This window comes from Astatotilapia calliptera, chromosome 16 (assembly GCF_964374335.1).
Source record: "Astatotilapia calliptera chromosome 16, fAstCal68.1, whole genome shotgun sequence".
Taxonomy (NCBI): domain Eukaryota; kingdom Metazoa; phylum Chordata; class Actinopteri; order Cichliformes; family Cichlidae; genus Astatotilapia; species Astatotilapia calliptera.
The window spans coordinates 13,954,605-13,972,499 of record NC_137437.1 but is presented as its reverse complement, the minus strand read 5'-3'; the positions used below and the strand labels follow the sequence as shown (position 1 = coordinate 13,972,499).

General features: G+C 41.8%; 1 protein-coding gene across 2 annotated transcripts in view; it reads left to right on the top strand.

Moving 5' to 3' along the window:
* The window catches only part of klf12b (Kruppel like factor 12b), a 35,309-nt gene extending 18,799 nt beyond the window's left edge, over positions 1-16,510 (top strand). For both annotated transcript variants that reach the window (XM_026143745.2, XM_080290326.1), the window contains exons 3-6: positions 3,100-3,637; positions 7,794-7,929; positions 14,152-14,309; positions 15,895-16,510. In XM_026143745.2, coding sequence (XP_025999530.2) covers positions 3,100-3,637; positions 7,794-7,929; positions 14,152-14,309; positions 15,895-16,076 — 1,014 coding nt within the window. In that variant the 3' untranslated portion in view covers positions 16,077-16,510. The remainder of the gene's footprint in view (positions 1-3,099; positions 3,638-7,793; positions 7,930-14,151; positions 14,310-15,894) is intronic.
* The last annotated feature ends 1,385 nt before the right edge of the window (positions 16,511-17,895 follow it).

The window sequence follows — 17,895 nt, the reverse complement described above, 5'->3', positions numbered from 1 at the left end:
ACACCAGGAAATGTTGTGATAACTTTTTATATGGGTCTTCTACTTTGTGAGCGTCAATAGTCTAAACCAATTTCTTTTGTTTTTCTGAAATATTTCTTGTGACAAATAGAAACAATTTTATGTTTGTTTGTATGTTTAGAAATGCTATGTTGAAAACTCTTTGCTCTTTTAAAAAAGCACTTGGGAAGATATTGCCAGAAAAATTCCATTTCATTGATTGTCCTAAACAATCAACATTTAGGACTGGGGCAGCATATCTGTTTTATTCATAACATTATTCATTCTGCACTTTACCACATGAGATACTTCAATGTCTTTAACTGGTAAGAAGACCTGCTAATACTACATAATTTTAGGAGTGGGCTACACACACTTACTAAGAAAGACACTGTTTTCAAAACACTGAGATTAGCCTCGGTGAATCTAACGGCTTCAAAGCCGACAGGCGGTATAGCTCCGGGCAGACTGTGACACTCGCTTTCTATACACAAAAATGGAAACACAGAGAGACCATGTGCAAAAGCAGCTAGATGGTAGCCCGAGGCTCAGCCAAGAAAGGCTACGTCAGACTGATGCAAGACAAAGTAGAGATGACGGTTAATGTTTAACTCTGTGTGAAATTTATTTAGATAATTTTGTCTTGGTAAATTCTTGATATAGCCACTAGATAGCAGACACTCAACCATAAAAAAATCAAACAAACAAACGAAAAATATAAAATGTGAATTTGAATAACCTAAAGGAGGGACGTGCTTGTTTAAATCTAGACATTGCTAGCATGGAGACTCAACAGAGTGTAACTTTTATTAAGCAAAGCAATGCAAGCGTCATCCGTCTCACTTGAGGTTGTTTGTATAAAAATGATAGGTTTATGTATCCATCTGTGCGTATAAATGTAGCCTGAAGCATGTTTAAGAATACAAGTGTATTCCGTTTCTTTGCCTCTAAGTACCAAAAACGTGTTTTAGAATAGAATAAAATAGAAAATCTCTTTATTGTTATTGTACATGTACATCATCAGCCGTTTGGTTTGGTTTATGCTTTCACACCAGTGGCTCTTTAATTAGCTGCAAATCTAACAGTTGAATACTCAAATAGTATCAAAAAAGTTGTTGTGCGCTGCCCATAACATCCCCACAGTGTCGGAGTCTCTCAGTGGTGCACGGGCTTTATTGTCTCAAACATGCACAGCCGGATACTGATCGCTGTTCTTGCTGATAGAGTTTGTGGCTCTCTCATAGCTTCTCTTATCTTCTTACTCTTTTTTGCACTTCATCACTGCACCATAATTCTTTAACCAAAAAACCAAAACCTTATTTGTAAACTTTGGTTTCATCTTCCTCTTTGCGATGAGGCCCACAAGTTCGATCGTAACAGAAAAGGTAGAAGGGAACCTGTATGACGCTCTCATTGTCGCTGTGCTGGCAGCCTTATGCCACTGTGGATTCACAACGATCTAAGTTGCTTCTACTGAAGCCTTTACTGATATTTGCTTTAGAATCTCTAAATATTCTATATGTGCCTGTAGGTCGCTCTCGTTCTTTGAGAATAACTTTTAAAAGAGGAGAACTTTATAACGATTCGTCAGCCCCTTTAGGGAAGTGTCTCTGTTTGAATAGTACTGACAAAATTGAAGGAGATGTGATGTTATCTTTATCACAGTACACTAGAACTGATCATGTCTTCCATTTTCTTAATAAACAGCATGATTGAGCTTTTTTTTTTGAAGCAATACCCCTGAAGAATAACACAAACGAAATGCTGTGAAGGCTCATGCCTGAAATCGGTGGTGGGTAATGACCCAGACCATATTTTACTGTGGATCTTGACACGACACCAGTGACTCTGAGCTGAACCCCACTGAGGTTCAGAGTTCATCAGAAAGCATTTTTCATGGGGCATGGTTTGTTTTCCAACTGAAGAGGAGTTACGCTGCGTGAAGTTTTTTTTTTTTTGTTTGATTCATGGGGTTGTAACACTTCCTGTAGGCTGAAAACAAGTATACAAGTCTGGAGTAAAAATAGTAAGCTACTACATAAAAGAACACCCATACACACCACTCAGAAAAATTCGTAATTCACCGCAGATCGACTCTCAGTCAGCATTACATAAGGAAAAAGAAATGCGAGTCTCTGAAAACAAAAGTGAGCATGAAAACCCACATTAGAGAACATTTTTTCATTTCTCCTGCAGCTGCTATTGGAGTGATTTTTTTTTCCATTTAATTTTAATGAGCTTTTCCTGTTTGATTATTTAAAAAAAAAAAAATCCTGGACGTGCTCGCTCCCTGATGGCACTAACTGTGACTCAGCCTCTGAAAGGCTCCACTGTGAGGATCAACACTGCTTACCACACTTTGCAGCACCCACGTTGAGCAGAGTGAGCCGAGATCAGCCGCATCACATGCAACTCGGCTAATCTGACATTAGAACAAAGACCGCGATATCAAGTAAAGGGGCCAAAGTTTGGGAGCCCTAAGAAGCAAATAGTAGCAGGGTGAGCGTCACATTTTCTACCGTGTGTGTTCTCTATTATCTTTTCCAAGTAAACAGGTTCCTGAAACGTGTGCAGACAGATGGAGAGGTTGTGTTACAGTCTGCTTGGTGTTAAGTGAAAGATGTGTTGAGGGATACGCTAAGCCACCAGCATTGGCCTTAGGAGGCCCATTTCTGAGAGACGGAGAGAGACGGTCAGGAAATTGAGCCCATATGATGTTTTTTCACCGTCACAAAGGAGATTTAAGAGAGAGACAAGGGGAGCCAAGAGAGCTGCGTTTGTGTGGGAGTCATGGAAAACAGGAGAAAAAGAGAGAGTGCAACCCAGGGCAGGAGAAGAGAACGAGGGAGCGAAAGGAGGCGAGTTTTAGAGACGTTATCTTTACTCGTGCATTTCTGTGCGTGACATCATGCCAGTTGAAGAGCTTCACGGGAGAAGTTGAACTCTTAAATGAATATTTTGCTCTGTATTTGTGTTTCATAACAAATATTTCCACAAAAACTATTAGAACTTGGATTTCAGCCATAGAAACACTCTGTCTTTTGAGGTTAATGTATTTTGTGGCATTAAACTGAAACATCACTGTCTCTCTTACGCCCACAGTCACCCAAAGTGCGCCCTTACACTGCGATGGACGGCGTCCCCTTTTTCCTCAGCAGAGTTAAACCGGAACCTCCCGAAGACCTGCTCGCCCACGACCTGCACTTCCACACGCAGACCGAGCCCGTCGACCTGTCCATCAACAAACCCCGCCCCTCCTCTTCATCCGCCACCACGATTTCATCGTCATCCCCCCTCAGATCCGCCTTCTCCCCGTCTTCGTTATCGTCGTCATCCTCCTCCTCCTCCTCTCCATCTGTTATCACCTCAGCCTCGTCGGTGCTCACATCGGGCCCTCTGGTTGCCCCGGGAACTGGGGTGAGAGGTCAGCCATATTTGCACATCCTGCACTCTGTGCCTCCGCCTCCATCCAGCCCTCTGAGCCTGCAGGGAGCCGGGAAGCTCGCCAGCCATGTTCACCGCATCCCAGTTGTGGTACAGTCACTGCCCCTCATGTACACCACTGCCGTTCGATCACCCTCCAGCCTCAACAATGCCATCATGCTACCTCTGCTGGATGAGGCCAAAAGCCAGGGCAAAGGTGAGACCCTGCTCGCTGAATTTGCTCTATATTTATACAGCTAACTTTGTTCTGTTGGGATTTCTATTAAAGCTCTGTCATTATTTTAATAAGATACACTGCAAAAAGTTCAACTATGATTCAGGTTTTGAACTGCTGCCTTTTTTATTACATTTATATTTACTGAGCAGCCTGGGCCCCTGTGAAACTCTAGCCCCACATCTTGTTTTGGTGTATTTTGCATGTTCTAAGACGTACTTATAAGGAAATGTTGCCCTATGGTGTAACAAAGTCAAAATGATAAACATTTTAATGTTAGATTCAATAAAGAGAAGTTACATATTCTAGCTTCTCCTGGCCATTACATTACAAATACTGTGTAGGCTTACCACAACCTAAATCCACTGAGGGTTTTTGGACTTCTATCCTCTACCTCTGCAGTAGAGCTATATCTTGAGGGGGGGGGGACTTTGAGCTGCTCCCTTATTTCCCAAGGGGTCACGACAGCGAATAGATTCACTTGTTTGAATTGGCACCGATTTTACACCAGACGCCTTTCCTGACGCAACCCTCTCGATTATCTGTGATTGGAACCGGCCCTAGGAGTACGCCAGCCTGTGACTCCTCCCGATCTCAAACTGGGGGTCTTTTCACATCTATGGCAAATGTGTAAACCACTGCAACTATCTCTCAACGCCTTTATCACTGAGCTCAAAGTCTGAAAGGCTTGCGTGGATCAATCTAATCACTTTCTTTCTTTCCTACAAAATGAGCTACCTGCGATGCCCTGCAGGAAAAGATAAAGCAATACTTTCATAATGCAATTTCTGTGTTTGGAGCTAGTATTACCACGTTTTTCAGATTAAAATGTATCTCAGGGATACATATATTTCAAAAGTTTCTGAATTGAATTGCGTACTTTTTAAGGTCAATTTTTCTTCTACACCAGTGAATTTTAATTAGGAAATCACGTTTTTGTTTTATTGAAAATTACAATTGTATTTAAAAATGTAATGGCTTACCACCTTGTTGGCGTGTTTCACCACTGGTGGCCATCATGATTCCTGATCAGCCTGACTGAAGGATGACCACTCACCTCAACCATGTGACCTAGATACTAATCCAGATTGGGTGAAACCTCTAATAGGACATTTAAGAGTTTGAAAGAGCTGGTACCTGTTCTTAGGCGCTACCTTTTGAGAAATATTACTTTTAAATCCGTTAACTCACTTAAAATAGGTTATAATCATAATAAGCTTCAATGTATTCTTACTAAGAGGTGTATGAATAGAGAAACCGCTCGCAGCTTTCTCTGGGAACAATTACAGAAGTTTTTTTGGCTGCACCTGGGTCAGATATAAGGGATGGCACAAACTGACATTTAGCACTGAGGATTTTGAAATGTTAGAGGGGGAAAGCTCAGTGATAAGCTGTGTGGTTTGTTATCTGGCAGGTGTTCTGCTCTGTCTTTAGTCAACACATTGCTGAGAAGGCAGACTGTCATGTCCATGCTTTCAGAATGGCCTCTCGGGCAAAAATGTTGCCCCTTCAGAGGGAAGATAAGGCTTAGAGCTTGAACGCCTTGTTTGTGTTTAACAGCCTCCAGTGCAGGTAGCTTTCCCTCTGTCAAGAAGCAGAAGTCTGGGGTAGTCTGAGAGTTAGACCTCTCCGGCCTTGCCTTGGATGTGTTGTTGGTTTTCTCTCTGGGTGTGGTTTTACTGCCAACCACTGGATGAGACCCTACAGTAGGTGTTTCTGTCCAAGTCTGAGCTGTACACAGGGCAACTGTTGGTTGTAAAAAAAGGTTGCTTCTTTTCACTCCCTGCAGAAGGAATAGACACATTAAGGCTCACACCCGTGCATGTACAGTACGTACAAGCAAACAAGCAATGATATGTAATTAGAGCATGTGCTCAAACAGACACTCGGCCGGCTGGGTGGGGTGGTCCTCAGAGATGGGCGTTTTTTTTTGGTTGTTGTTTTTTTTTTGCTTTTTAAAATGCTAGATGTCAGTTCCCAGGGAGAGGAGAGAGGAAAAGAAGGAAGGATAGGGAAAAACAAGACTTGCATAATAGGGTGTGGATGGATATTGAAGATGGGTGGCACTCAAGCAGACGCATCCACACACACATACACAGAGCAACATCAGCAGTGCCCGGCTCTGAACGCACCCAGCACAAAGGAAACGGGGTGAATGAGTGCTGGGTGTGGTGGACGCAGTTACTTTTAATGAGAGTGCAAACGGTTGAGAACCAGAACATTTGGCTATTTATTGCATTTAATATGATGTCTACAAAATCCAACATTCCACCATCAAAGCCAAATCAAAAATGAATTAAAGCAATAGGAAAAATATCTATATCTGTCTATCCATCTATATATAGAGAGAGTTTTTTTGTTCCTGCCTTATCTGGAATTTCAAGTGTCACTACTGGCCGGTGGTTAAACAAATAAGTTGTTGACATTAGGCAAATCCCGAACTAAATCCAGCCCCCCTCCCACCCCCCACCAAGAAAACTTTAATGCGATTATTAAAGTTCTCAGCGTAGATATGAGGTGCACACTCACTCGCTTTTCACATACATACACAGGTTGGCCATCCTCTTTCAGAGAAGGCGGGTACCCTTTCTTTCACTGCTGTCTCCCTGTCTCCGGTAGGAGGTTGCCATGGAAACAGGGCTTGACTGGAAACAACAGGAGAGAAAGGAAGAAATCCGCTGCTCTGCCCACCTCTCCACCACTCCTCCTTTGTGTCCCTAGTTCAAAATACCCCCACCCTCCAATCCCCATTTCCAAAACGCGATGTATTTCTAGCTAATTACAGGTTTTCCATAGGGTTCGGCGAGCTGGTGACCACTCTGCATGTCTTAGTCTACAACAACAGCAGAAACCTTTAAAAGCAAAAGCTCCAACTGAGTTACAGCATTATTTCTGTGTCCAACCCACCCCTCCAGTAATAACACCATGTCTGCTCCTAACTCTAGACCATTATTATGGGCCATTATGGCCACAGTCTCAGCTGAGAGGGCAGAGAAGGTGAAGTCCTGATAGCTTATAAAAGCACCCTGGCTTACAGTAGATGGGGATGTTGTAGACCTCAGTGGAAAATACTGTATGTCTCCGTATATTCAGTGTTTCCGGTGATTTTAAGCAAGAATAGCCTTTACAGAACCGTTAACAGTGTACATTTTTTAAGTGCTGTATTAGAATGCCCTGCTGCTAATTCTCCATCTACAGCATGTCTTTGTTTTTTCTTCTGATATTAATTTATTGTGTTATCCGGGATTTTCGCCGCATCTGTCGGCTGAAAGAGAAAGAATGGACAGAATGGCTCCAGGCTCTGGCAGCATATCTGATGAGCTGTCCAAGGGACAAGTTTTCACAGCTTGTGGAATAGATGTAACCTTACTGCGTAGCTCAAGAGACAGAAACCACTGAGCTCACTGGCTCAGAGGGTCATGGTTCAACAGCATTGTGGTCTTTTTTTCCTTGTTTTTCATGGTTTTGGTCCATGTTGTCCAAAAGGAAACAAGCACCCACATATACAGTTTGCTTGTTAATTTTCGAGGTTGAAGAAATTAGCAGCTGATCTCTTCAGGTGTTGTGTACAGGTTCGTCGCTATGATGAATAAGATTCTATTTCAGGTGTGCATACTGTATAGAGGACCAGATGCTCACAGTTGCTCTCATGCGTGCACATGTTCTTTTAAGTTGGAAACAGTAACAAATGCGCGAATGTTTTCACACGCTGCTCACAGGCAACAACAGCTAAACAGTGCTCCACCCTGTAGTCTTATCTTTGTGGTTGGAGGCAGATAGAGATTATGTGCACACGTGTGTCCTTTTCGCATGCTACTCTGTAAGTACGCAACCTCTGGGTACAGAGTCACGGTCGACTGTTCTGTCCTCCAGTTAAATGTTTCGTTTGATTGACAGCTCCTGAGAGAAAATACTGGCAAGTACTGAGGCCATCTCAACTCACGCTCAGCTACTGCATACAGTATGCTAAATAATGGCACACAAAAGAATACTTTTGGGGTTATTCGGATGAAATTGTATATAAAGGAGTTACTTCATTATAATTAGAAAGACGCACAATGTGATATGCCTTATAAGTTTACAGCGCCAGCTCCAGTTTCATGTGTCTGTCTCCCATGTCTGTGTCCCATCCTCACAGCACACATAGACCCCAACGGCCTGTCGCCAAGGCAGATCAAAAGTGACAGCGATGACGATGACCTGCCAAACGTGACCTTGGACAGTGTTAATGAGACCGGCTCTACCGCGCTGTCTATAGCCCGTGCTGTACAAGAGTGAGTATATTCATTTTTTTTCTTGAACACACGCCGGAAATCCTGGCGCTGACTTTTTTTTTCTTCGCTAACTTTAAAGCCATAAATCAAATGTGGATCTCTGCCATGAGTTGGGTCGGAGTTATGACAACAAGATGCTCAGAAGTATGTGGCTTTGGTTTTTGCGTTCTTTACCAGTGACCGGTGTTAAATTTGGTTACATGAAAGTTTCAGTTTGTTCCACTGGTGCATTATTGTTAGTGCTGGGGAAAGCAAATTTATGCGAACTACTGTTACTTTGCTTTATTACTGAGCCAAATAGTTAATAATGACAGCACAGCAGAGCTCTTTATTAAAATAAGTAGCACTCTGCATTGCATAAAGGGGAAAAAAAACAGCTCACAGAAATAATGCATGAAACTTAATACACGTAAATATGTTTTATAATATAACATCTTATCATGTGTGCACGCATTTATTAGAGGCTTTTATTTTGAAAATTAAATAATCTTCAATGGATTTAATATGGTAAAATTGGAAAAAAAAAAATCCCTTTAGTCATCCAAGCCAGTGATGTTGCAGTCTTGAATTTCTGAATAGACAGAGCACAGAGTACTAATATGTTTTTGTGACTCCCTGGAGGAGGGCGTCATTATCAGATCCATTGTAATCCTTAGCATTGTGCATTTCCCTGTGGTTTTGTAACCGCTCTTCCACTCTTTGGATGTGTCTGCGTGGGCGTGCATCTATATGCCTGTATGCATATGGCTCAGACATACTTTATGCCCTGTTCGGCCTACAGACATCAACTCCTGCCGTGCCAGTCCATCTGTGTTGAAATGAAAAGTTGACGACAGCGTATAGAATTCTTATCAGAGGGAGGAAATCAGATGCAGAGAAGCATTTGGCTCGGCCCTGTCCTTGTTGCGCTGCTGCTCATAAACCCAGAACAGTCATAATTGCCAGCCTGGGTAGACTCAAGTTAATACCCATCAGACTTTTATTTAGACTAACTGTAAGGAAAGTATTCCAGGACTCCTTGAGAATCCTGCTAATGCCGTAGCGACATTAACAAGACTGCCGGCACTCACTGTGTTTTGTAATGTTCTAGCTGGCAGGTTTGACATTGTGTACTAGATGTTGTATTGTTTGTTTGTCATCCATTGGCTGTGTGACCATCTACTGTAATTAACCTAAATCTTTTATTGTAGTTCCAAAGTACAGCACATAATAGTAAAGCTGTGGTTCAGGGGTACAAGTATAGGTCGCTGTGCTTCAGACACACACAAGCACACACGCACCAGAGGACTCAGGTTTCGATGCAGGTTATTGAAAGGGACAGGCGTGCCCCTGAGTGCCACACGTGGGCACCGGGTGGTCAGAGGAGAACAGAGGTTGGCAGGACACAACCTTTCAAAGCCCAAGCTTTCACTATGGCGATAAATCACCAGCCAGGGTTAGCATTGCCCTGCCAGGGCCTGCCCACACACTCACTTCTCTGTGTGCAAAGTGCAGACTGTGCTGTGTGGAAACTCCTGTGTGCACGCTGTGTATGTGACTGTGACTGTGCGTGCGTGTGTGTTAGTGTGAAAAAAAAGTATGTGTGCACTTCTGTAAGTATTAATCCTCCGGTGTGTGTGTGCGTGTTTTGTACTGTATGCATGCACGTGTTTTCTGCACAGTGGACAGAACAGCTGGTTCCAGAAGGAGGTCAGCCATTGTCAACAGGAACACAGACTTGCATGTTTGTCTGTGAAAAACAAAGCAGTCTGTAGTCTTCTTGAGTTACACGCCGGTTTGGCCGCAGAGAGGAAGAATGTGCGTTGTGTGTTGACATAGCACATGCACTCGATGGACATCTGCACCGCAACAGAAGCCGACTTATAAACATATCAGTCCACTGCGTCGCTATATTGCGTTTCTTTTCATTTAAATGTGTATGCCGCGCTTGTGGAAAGAGCAGCTTTACATAATTTGGCAGCCACATTTACACAAACAGTCACCCAGAGAGCATCAGAGAGGTGAGGTGTAAGGGCGGAGGACGGGAGTGCCTGCAGCCTCCAATCCAGGTATCCATATATAAATAAATGAGTGAAAGGAGAGTTGGGTAGAGAGCGAGTTTGTGTGTATCATGTGCTACTTGGTCAGCCTCCTCCATATTCATGCGTTTCCCTGGGGATCAGAGGATAGGCTATTGTGGAAGAGTGCGAGTGAAAGAGAGGAAGACAGAGAGGAGAGGTGTGTGAGGCTGGGGGCAGGGGCTTGTGTTGGGAGGGTTGTCTCTGTTGAAGTCTGGCAAGTCCCCAAGGACCTGGGGGGCCAGAGAGCAGGTGGAGGGAGGAGATGTGGGCGAGGTGAGGGGTCGTATCCTCGGACAGGTACAGGAATGCCCGGTGGGCAGTGTTCCAGCGCACACATACACAAACTTGAGCACTCCCTTTCCTGTTTTCTTGATAATTCCACCAGTGCCTTGAAGCAGGTCGTGCTGTTGCTGTGCTCAAGCCGGTGTTGTGACCCCGCTGCGGGTGAGGAGTTAGAAATATGTATTGTGCTTGTATTGTGGGAAATCCCTAATGCAGGTGACACACACTCATTCCCCATGCTCCCCGTCTTTCTGTCGTATGTGTAGAGCCCAGTGGATGCTGATGGGGAAAAAAAAAAAACCAAAAACGGGGAAACAAAGGAACAAAAACAGAGGTTAGCGCTGTTTGAAATTATTCTCAGCTGTACTTCCCATTTCTTTCTGCTACTTCGGGAGACACAAACAGACACATTCATACAAGCATTATGCTGCGGTGACTCAGGGTTCAAGGCAGAGTGAGTTTTCCTCTGGGCTCTAATGAGAAAATATAACCAATTCGCGGTCACACAAGAACTACATTATAAGCATGAAAGATCCAAAGAGATACATTTTGTGTGCTTTCTTGCATTTGGGATTATTATTAGATTTTTAAAAATGAGAAAAATTAATTTGTGCATCTATAATGAGGTAGTAAAAGTGAAGACTTCTTGTGCGTTTACAACGCTATCGTTGAAAAGCACCGAATTCCTGCCACTTTTTTTCTTGGTAAATGCTCTTAATTGACATCTATCAGATTATCAAAATAGTCATATATTATATAATAGTAATAATCAGGCAAATCGCATGACTGTACGTGTATTCATTGTGAGTGTGTAGCAGGAGCTTAAATCAGTAGGTCTAGTAATAACTCTGTCACAGTATTTCATATTCAGTTCTCTTTAAGCCTTTAACTTCTATTGCTATTTTTCAATTATGCACTGAATTCTGCTCACTGGCTTTTTTGTTGTGACCCAATTTCCTCACTTGAATCATTAAAATGTCATTTAAGTGGGATTAGAAGTTTTCCACTGTTTACCTTTATGTCACTGGTGAGCGGTGGTGAGCAATGGGCGTTCTTCTTTGAGAACTGGAACATTTCTCACTTAATTTTTTTTTTTTTTTTTTTTGCAGATGCACAAAACGTCTATAAATACTCCCACTACTGATTACACCAATCTGTCACTGAGCTCTTGAAACGCAGCAGCGTTGTATTCGGTGAAATAATTTATGATGGTTGCTTGTTCTTTGTTTTAGAAGCTGTTGTACTCAGACCTTCCTAAATTATATCATAATCATGAAGTCACTTCATGGATGAAGTCAGAATGTAAACATCCGCCTCATCTGCTCGATGGTCTGAGCTCAGAGTGTTTCCACTGGCTCTTCTCTTTACTTTCCCGGGCAGACGCACACGCAGAGTTCTACAGCACCTCTGACTCTAAACGGCCCTCTAAATTTTCATCTAGATTATATGTGATGCGGGAAACTCATCAATCATTTTGAGAAAAGGAGTTTAACTCTTCGTCTTAAATTCTTCATTTGTTTTGTCATCACGTTACAGTGCGATATTCCCTGAGCTTAGAGAGTGAGAGAGAGAGAGAGAGAAATGAGAGGGGAAATGGAGTTCACTTCATATCTGACCCGTGTGCTCATTTCCTGTACAGCTTCAGTTTGGCAGTAAGCCAAGAGTAACAGGTGATCTGTATGCATTCGTGCGCTTCTGTTTCAGTGTATTTATATAGCCTGCGTATAGCTATGTGTTTATCTTTGTTGTGCGTGTATACTGTATCTGCATTTGACTGTGCTTTGGTGTAAGACAGAGAGACAGGAAGTGGGTTGTGTGCGGTGGAGACAGTTCACTGGAGGGCCTGTCTGGCAGCCCCTGTTCCTCTGACATGATTTTAGCAGTTCCTCCTCCCGCTACTCTGCTTTAATTGTACCCACTTCAACCTTTTACCTGTTTCCGAGCCTCACAGCATAAGCAGAGAACCCTGTTAAATATATCCCAAATATATCACTCCTCCCCTCTTTACAAAACAGAGATGTTCTTGTTTTCGCTCAATATCGTATCTCAGTTTTTTTCTCGCCAGTTTGCCGGCTGCGTGCACGAGTCATGTGTTGTGTAAAAAGGTGCTCACTGTTGCACAGTCAACAATCATGGGCGAGGCATGAACTTCTGACCGCCTCTTGCTGCCTTCTGGATTTCTCTCTGGGTTGTGTGCTTGTGTGCAGCGCTGCCTTCAGAACACAAAGATGACAGTACATTCAGATTAACTACAGATATGATGACTGTACTCTGCAACTGCGCTCACAAACACTGGCAAGTTAGACATGCATGTGAAACCGCACACACATGCTCACTGACACAGGCACACACTTTGCAGCATTGCTTCACAATGACAAATACAGTAGACGGTGATACTGACTGCTTGTTGGAGAGGAAATGCCAAAATGCAATGAGTACATAAATCACTCACACAGAGATTTTAAAAAAGACAAAAACTTCTTCATCTCACCACTTTTGCTTTAACAATAGTATTGGAACCATACGAATATCAGCCCTCTTACCTTACATACTTTTTCAGAGGTACTTAAGTAGAGTTGCACTGCCACCTGCTGGCAAAGCTGCTGCTCTGCCACCTTCAACGTGTCTATCTTTCAATATTCACTGTATACTGTCTTTTTTTTTTGCATTTCAAAAATACATATATGTTGATTCCGTTTAGAAACGCACTACTTTTTACAAGAAAGAGATAAAATGGTTGTACTTATTGAGGGCATCAAAATCATCCACAAATCAGAAGACTGGTGGTTTGACTCCTAGAGTCTGACATGTTGAAATGTCTTTGGGTAAGATGAACCTCAAATTGTGTGACTGTGAGCTCTAGATCAAGCGCATAAAGCAAAGTGCTGTATGAACGTCTTTGTGCACTGTGTGCTTCCAGTGTAAATGCGTAGTGAGCTCTCACTAAGCACACAAAAGCACTCTGTAAATACCAGTCTGTCTTTTATCTACACACCTTTTCCTCTCTTAACACAATAACTAGTGACATTACAGCCGGTATGACGGTTATGTTTTATGTTCTTTTGGTTGCATAAAACAAAAACTTAAACCTTTTATTGCAAATCATCATCAGCTGTTCTCCTTGTTACCATCTGGCAGACGTTACAGGAGTCTGCCTGCTCGGACTACAAGACTTAAAAACAGTTTTTACCACCAAGCCATACGACACCTCAACCACAACACTTAAACACACACACTCCACAGGACGCACTCAGAAGCTACCTTGCAGCTTCACAAGTACTCTGTTTAATCTGCACTGGTCACGCCACTTTATTGTTATTAATATTTATATTTAAAAAGTGCAATACTGTAATTTTCTGCTGCTCATTCCTGTGCAATATCCCATCTGCCCTCCCGTCATATTTCTTTTCAAGATTTTCTTATTTAATCACTAGTGTACATATATTTATATTTATAGATACATATATATTTAGTCATCTTTTATCTTTTACCACGTCTCTCTAATATTTTGCTCTTTACTATTTTTCTATTTTTTTTATTATTTTATTTTATTATATTTTATTATATTTTCTTCTACTGTACCATGCTGCTGAGTGACTGCTGCTCGTCAAACACATTTCATTGCAATGTTGACCCTGTGCTAACTTGCATATGACAAATAAAACTGAAACTGAAATGGTAAATGGTGCAATAATGCAAGTTAAATAAACACTGCAATATTCTTCAGCAGGTTTTGAATTGAAATGCACTGCAAACTTTAATTAAAATGACTGACTTATTCTTCAAAACTTTCAACAACTGCTCTTTATCACGGAAGAAGACAAAGACATCATCAGACTCTAATAATGTTATCTGTTGCTACTTTTTGTCCTCCTTGCAGTTCCATGTCCCCGTTCAGTATCGACAGCATACGGCGTCCTCGGAGGTCGGAGTCACCGGATTCCAAAAAGAGAAGAATCCACAGATGTGACTTTGAGGGGTGCAATAAGGTGTACACCAAAAGCTCGCATTTAAAAGCACACCGGAGGACGCATACAGGTCAGTAAATCTACGTGTGAGAACAGTTGTTGTGAAATGCTGTTATTTTATTTTGATGCTGTTAAATGCTATTTGTTTAAGTCTAAGTGAGGTGGCATTTCACATTTTGAGAAAGTTACTGCTGAAAACCACTTTAGAGTCTTGACTCACAGAAGAAGAGCGTTGAGCAGCTAAACTTATTCTTATCTGTCTCATGAACGCAGTAAGACAAGACAGCATACGGCATCTTGGAACATTTTAATTACTTTTTGAGAAGGCTGAATTGTCCTTAACATGATTTATTTCATGAAAAGTGCTAAAACAATTACAGCCGTTCCTACTGAAACGATCTCCCGTTGTTGTGGACGGACACTGAAGTTATAGCTTCCTTAAATCATTTCAAGCCTCAGAGTCTGCTTTAAGTAAAAGGTGTATACGGATTGTAAATTGTATGGCTCCCTGGCACAACGTTATAGCACCACACAAGAAATTATACATTATTCTGTTCACACATTGAGAAGAACGTTACTACTCTGCACACTTTTTTTAATGGTCAAGCATTATTTAAAGAATTGGCCTCGCAGTAGAGTCGTAAAAGAAAAGAACTGTGGCATATCATGATTAAGTGCATATACACATATGGAGACCATTTATGCAAATGAAATAAGCATGTTGCGTTCATTACCCCAACCGTGTAGATCTTTGATGATTGTGACACCTCACATTATAAAATCAGTCATTTCTCTCAGGCTGCTGCAAAGCCTGACTTTTCAGCCAGCGCACTAGCTGACAAGCAGTGAACATTAAGCTGTTAGGATAATGGAAAATGCTTTTCCCTGTAAAAGGTCTCTGACCTCAGTCCACAATTAGACCTTTTTTGTATTTGACAAGGTTTCTATGGAAAAAAAAAAAAGACACATTTTGCCATCTAAAGTCAAAATTTGAGGTTATTCTCTCCAAATTTCAATTTAATTACTTGGAAATTTCAAGTTATTTTCTAAATTTTGAGTGATTTTTCTCAGAGGTTTGAGTTAGAAAGGCAACTTTTTGAGATTTGAAATTTTTCAGATAATAACCCTAAATTTTGACTTATGGGTAGCAAAGGTGTCGGCTCCTGGCCTGTTATAGAATATAGCATATCAGTTGTTTAGCCAATATACAGCAATTTGCTGTTTATTCACTGGAAATCATATAGACTTTAAAGCCAGTTTGAGGTCCAACAGTATAGACTGCTCAGAATATTAAGATAACACTTGATCAAATTCATGTTTCTTTTTTGCCGTGACTTTGAATCCAGGCTTTTGCATCATTTTGTGCTTCCACAGTCTTTCAGTGAAGACTTTCAAATTGAATATTTCCCTGTCGAAATCTGATGCGTGACTTATATGTTCCTGTAATTTTTTTGTGTTTAAATATTTTCAATAATATCTCATCAGACATCCATACCATTTTAGTGAGTTATATAGATTCTTGAAACGTGCACTACCAAAGTGGACATTAGGTTAGCAGTAATTCATGGATTATCACTCATCAAGTGCAGATTTTCCCAATTAATTTGCCGGAAATGCGACTGAACATGGACTGTGTTTTCTGACTTCCTTTCCAGGTGAAAAGCCATACAAGTGTACCTGGGACGGTTGCACCTGGAAGTTCGCCCGCTCTGATGAGCTGACGAGGCATTACAGGAAACACACAGGGGTGAAGCCCTTCAAGTGTGCAGACTGTGACCGCAGCTTCTCCAGATCTGACCACTTGGCCCTGCACCGACGGAGACACATGCTGGTGTGAATCAGACGGAGCGCGATAAAGAGAGAGATGGAGAGGTCAACGAAAAGACACACACTCACATGCATACACAGGCAGCCAGGGGAGCGGGATCTCCCTGTGAATGTTTTCAGCCGGCCTGGACGCGCACACACACACACACACACACTATCACACTCACACCCACGCACAGACACAGACGCACACATGCCCTCATCCTTCATAAGGAGAGAAGACGGAGACAGAGAAGACTGATGGATGAAGGTGCACAGAGCTTGAGGAGCACAAAACAGGGTCACTTCTGGATCCTCTTTGGTTTGGAACGAAGAGACGGCAGGATCTTTTTTGTCTTTGCTTGGAGTATAATAGGGAACTGTCTTTTACAGCACTGTTCGTAAATGTTTCACTTTGATTTTTAAGATTAACTCTTTATTTGGACAAAAAAAAGTATAATGCAATTGCAACTGTGTCTTTTTTTGTTTTGGTGTCTTTCTTTTCATTATTGTTCCAAACGGCTGCTTTTCCAGCATTCATAATGTGAAAGACCCCGTTGTAAGGAATGGATTTCCTGTGTGTGCAGGAAGAAGTTTGGCCTCGACTGGATCACGGGAACGGACTTGGATGTACCGGTAGTTGAAGTTACAGGTAGTGTTTTTTCACCACGCCCCCCTGTGTGAGTCTGATTTGTGACCAGCAGGGGGCACCATTTAATCATAAGTGGTTTCATTTTCCTGTTGGCTTCTGCTCTTAGATCTGAGGCATCCCTTGTAGAAGCTAAAAGAAGGTTGGACTTTCACCTCTCTCATCGCCTGCAAACTGTAATCAAGATAGACTCAAATGCCCACAACCCGAAAAGATCAACCTCATCAGCACCTCCACTTTTTCAGTCATTCAATGCCTGTTTTCATAAATGGAAATAGGACTTGCATATCATCGCACCAGCACACACCATTGATGATCCACTCACATGGCCGGACAACTCCAAATCTCATCAGTGCTGTTCTTTATGTTTATGTTGAGCCTCTTCAAAGCATTTATTAGAAAAAGGAAAAAAAAAATCTGGTGGATTTTGAGCTGTGATTAGCAATCAGTAAAGTGCAATCTTAAAGGATAAATATACTTCAGTATAAAAATGTTTTGTTTATTGGGTTTTGCTTCTTTTTTAATGCCTGCTTATTGCTTATGTTTGACTCAGAAAATACAACCCCTCATGTACAGTGAACTGAACAATCAGAGGAGATTTCCAGTATGTGAAAAAATAGAGGCACCTTACAGACTTTTATTGTGTCCTGACATTTCTCATTTTTTAAAAAGAAAAAGTCATTTCAGCTGGGTTTAACAGAAAAAAAAGGAATTTGTGTTGTGGTTTTGCACAGCACCGCAGCACTTGTCCATAAAATGACACTGACACCAGCTGAAGTGTTACAGGGATAGTGTGGCACCTGGTGTACAATACAGAAGAGCAATACATTCTGAACAAAGTGATGGGAAGGAACATTAAACCTCCTCTTTGTTCTGTTTGCTGATGTCAATACCCAAGGAGAAGTTCCCAGCTTGGCCACCTCCTCACGCTCTGTACCGCAACTCCCTCCGTTACTGACTGGTTTCTAATCTGATGTCTCCCAGCTGGTGATTGTCTCCACATGTATCATTTCTATTCCTGTTGTTTGTCTCAAACACAAACAAAGTCACTTGAAATCGCCTCAGACCAGATATAAGTTATGATTTATGTCTGATTTACCTGAGATTTGGTCATGTAAAAAGCAGAAAAATGCAGGAATTGCACACATGCATACACAAATACATGCACACTGTTTTTTTCCGTTCTTTTTTTCTGTGTGTG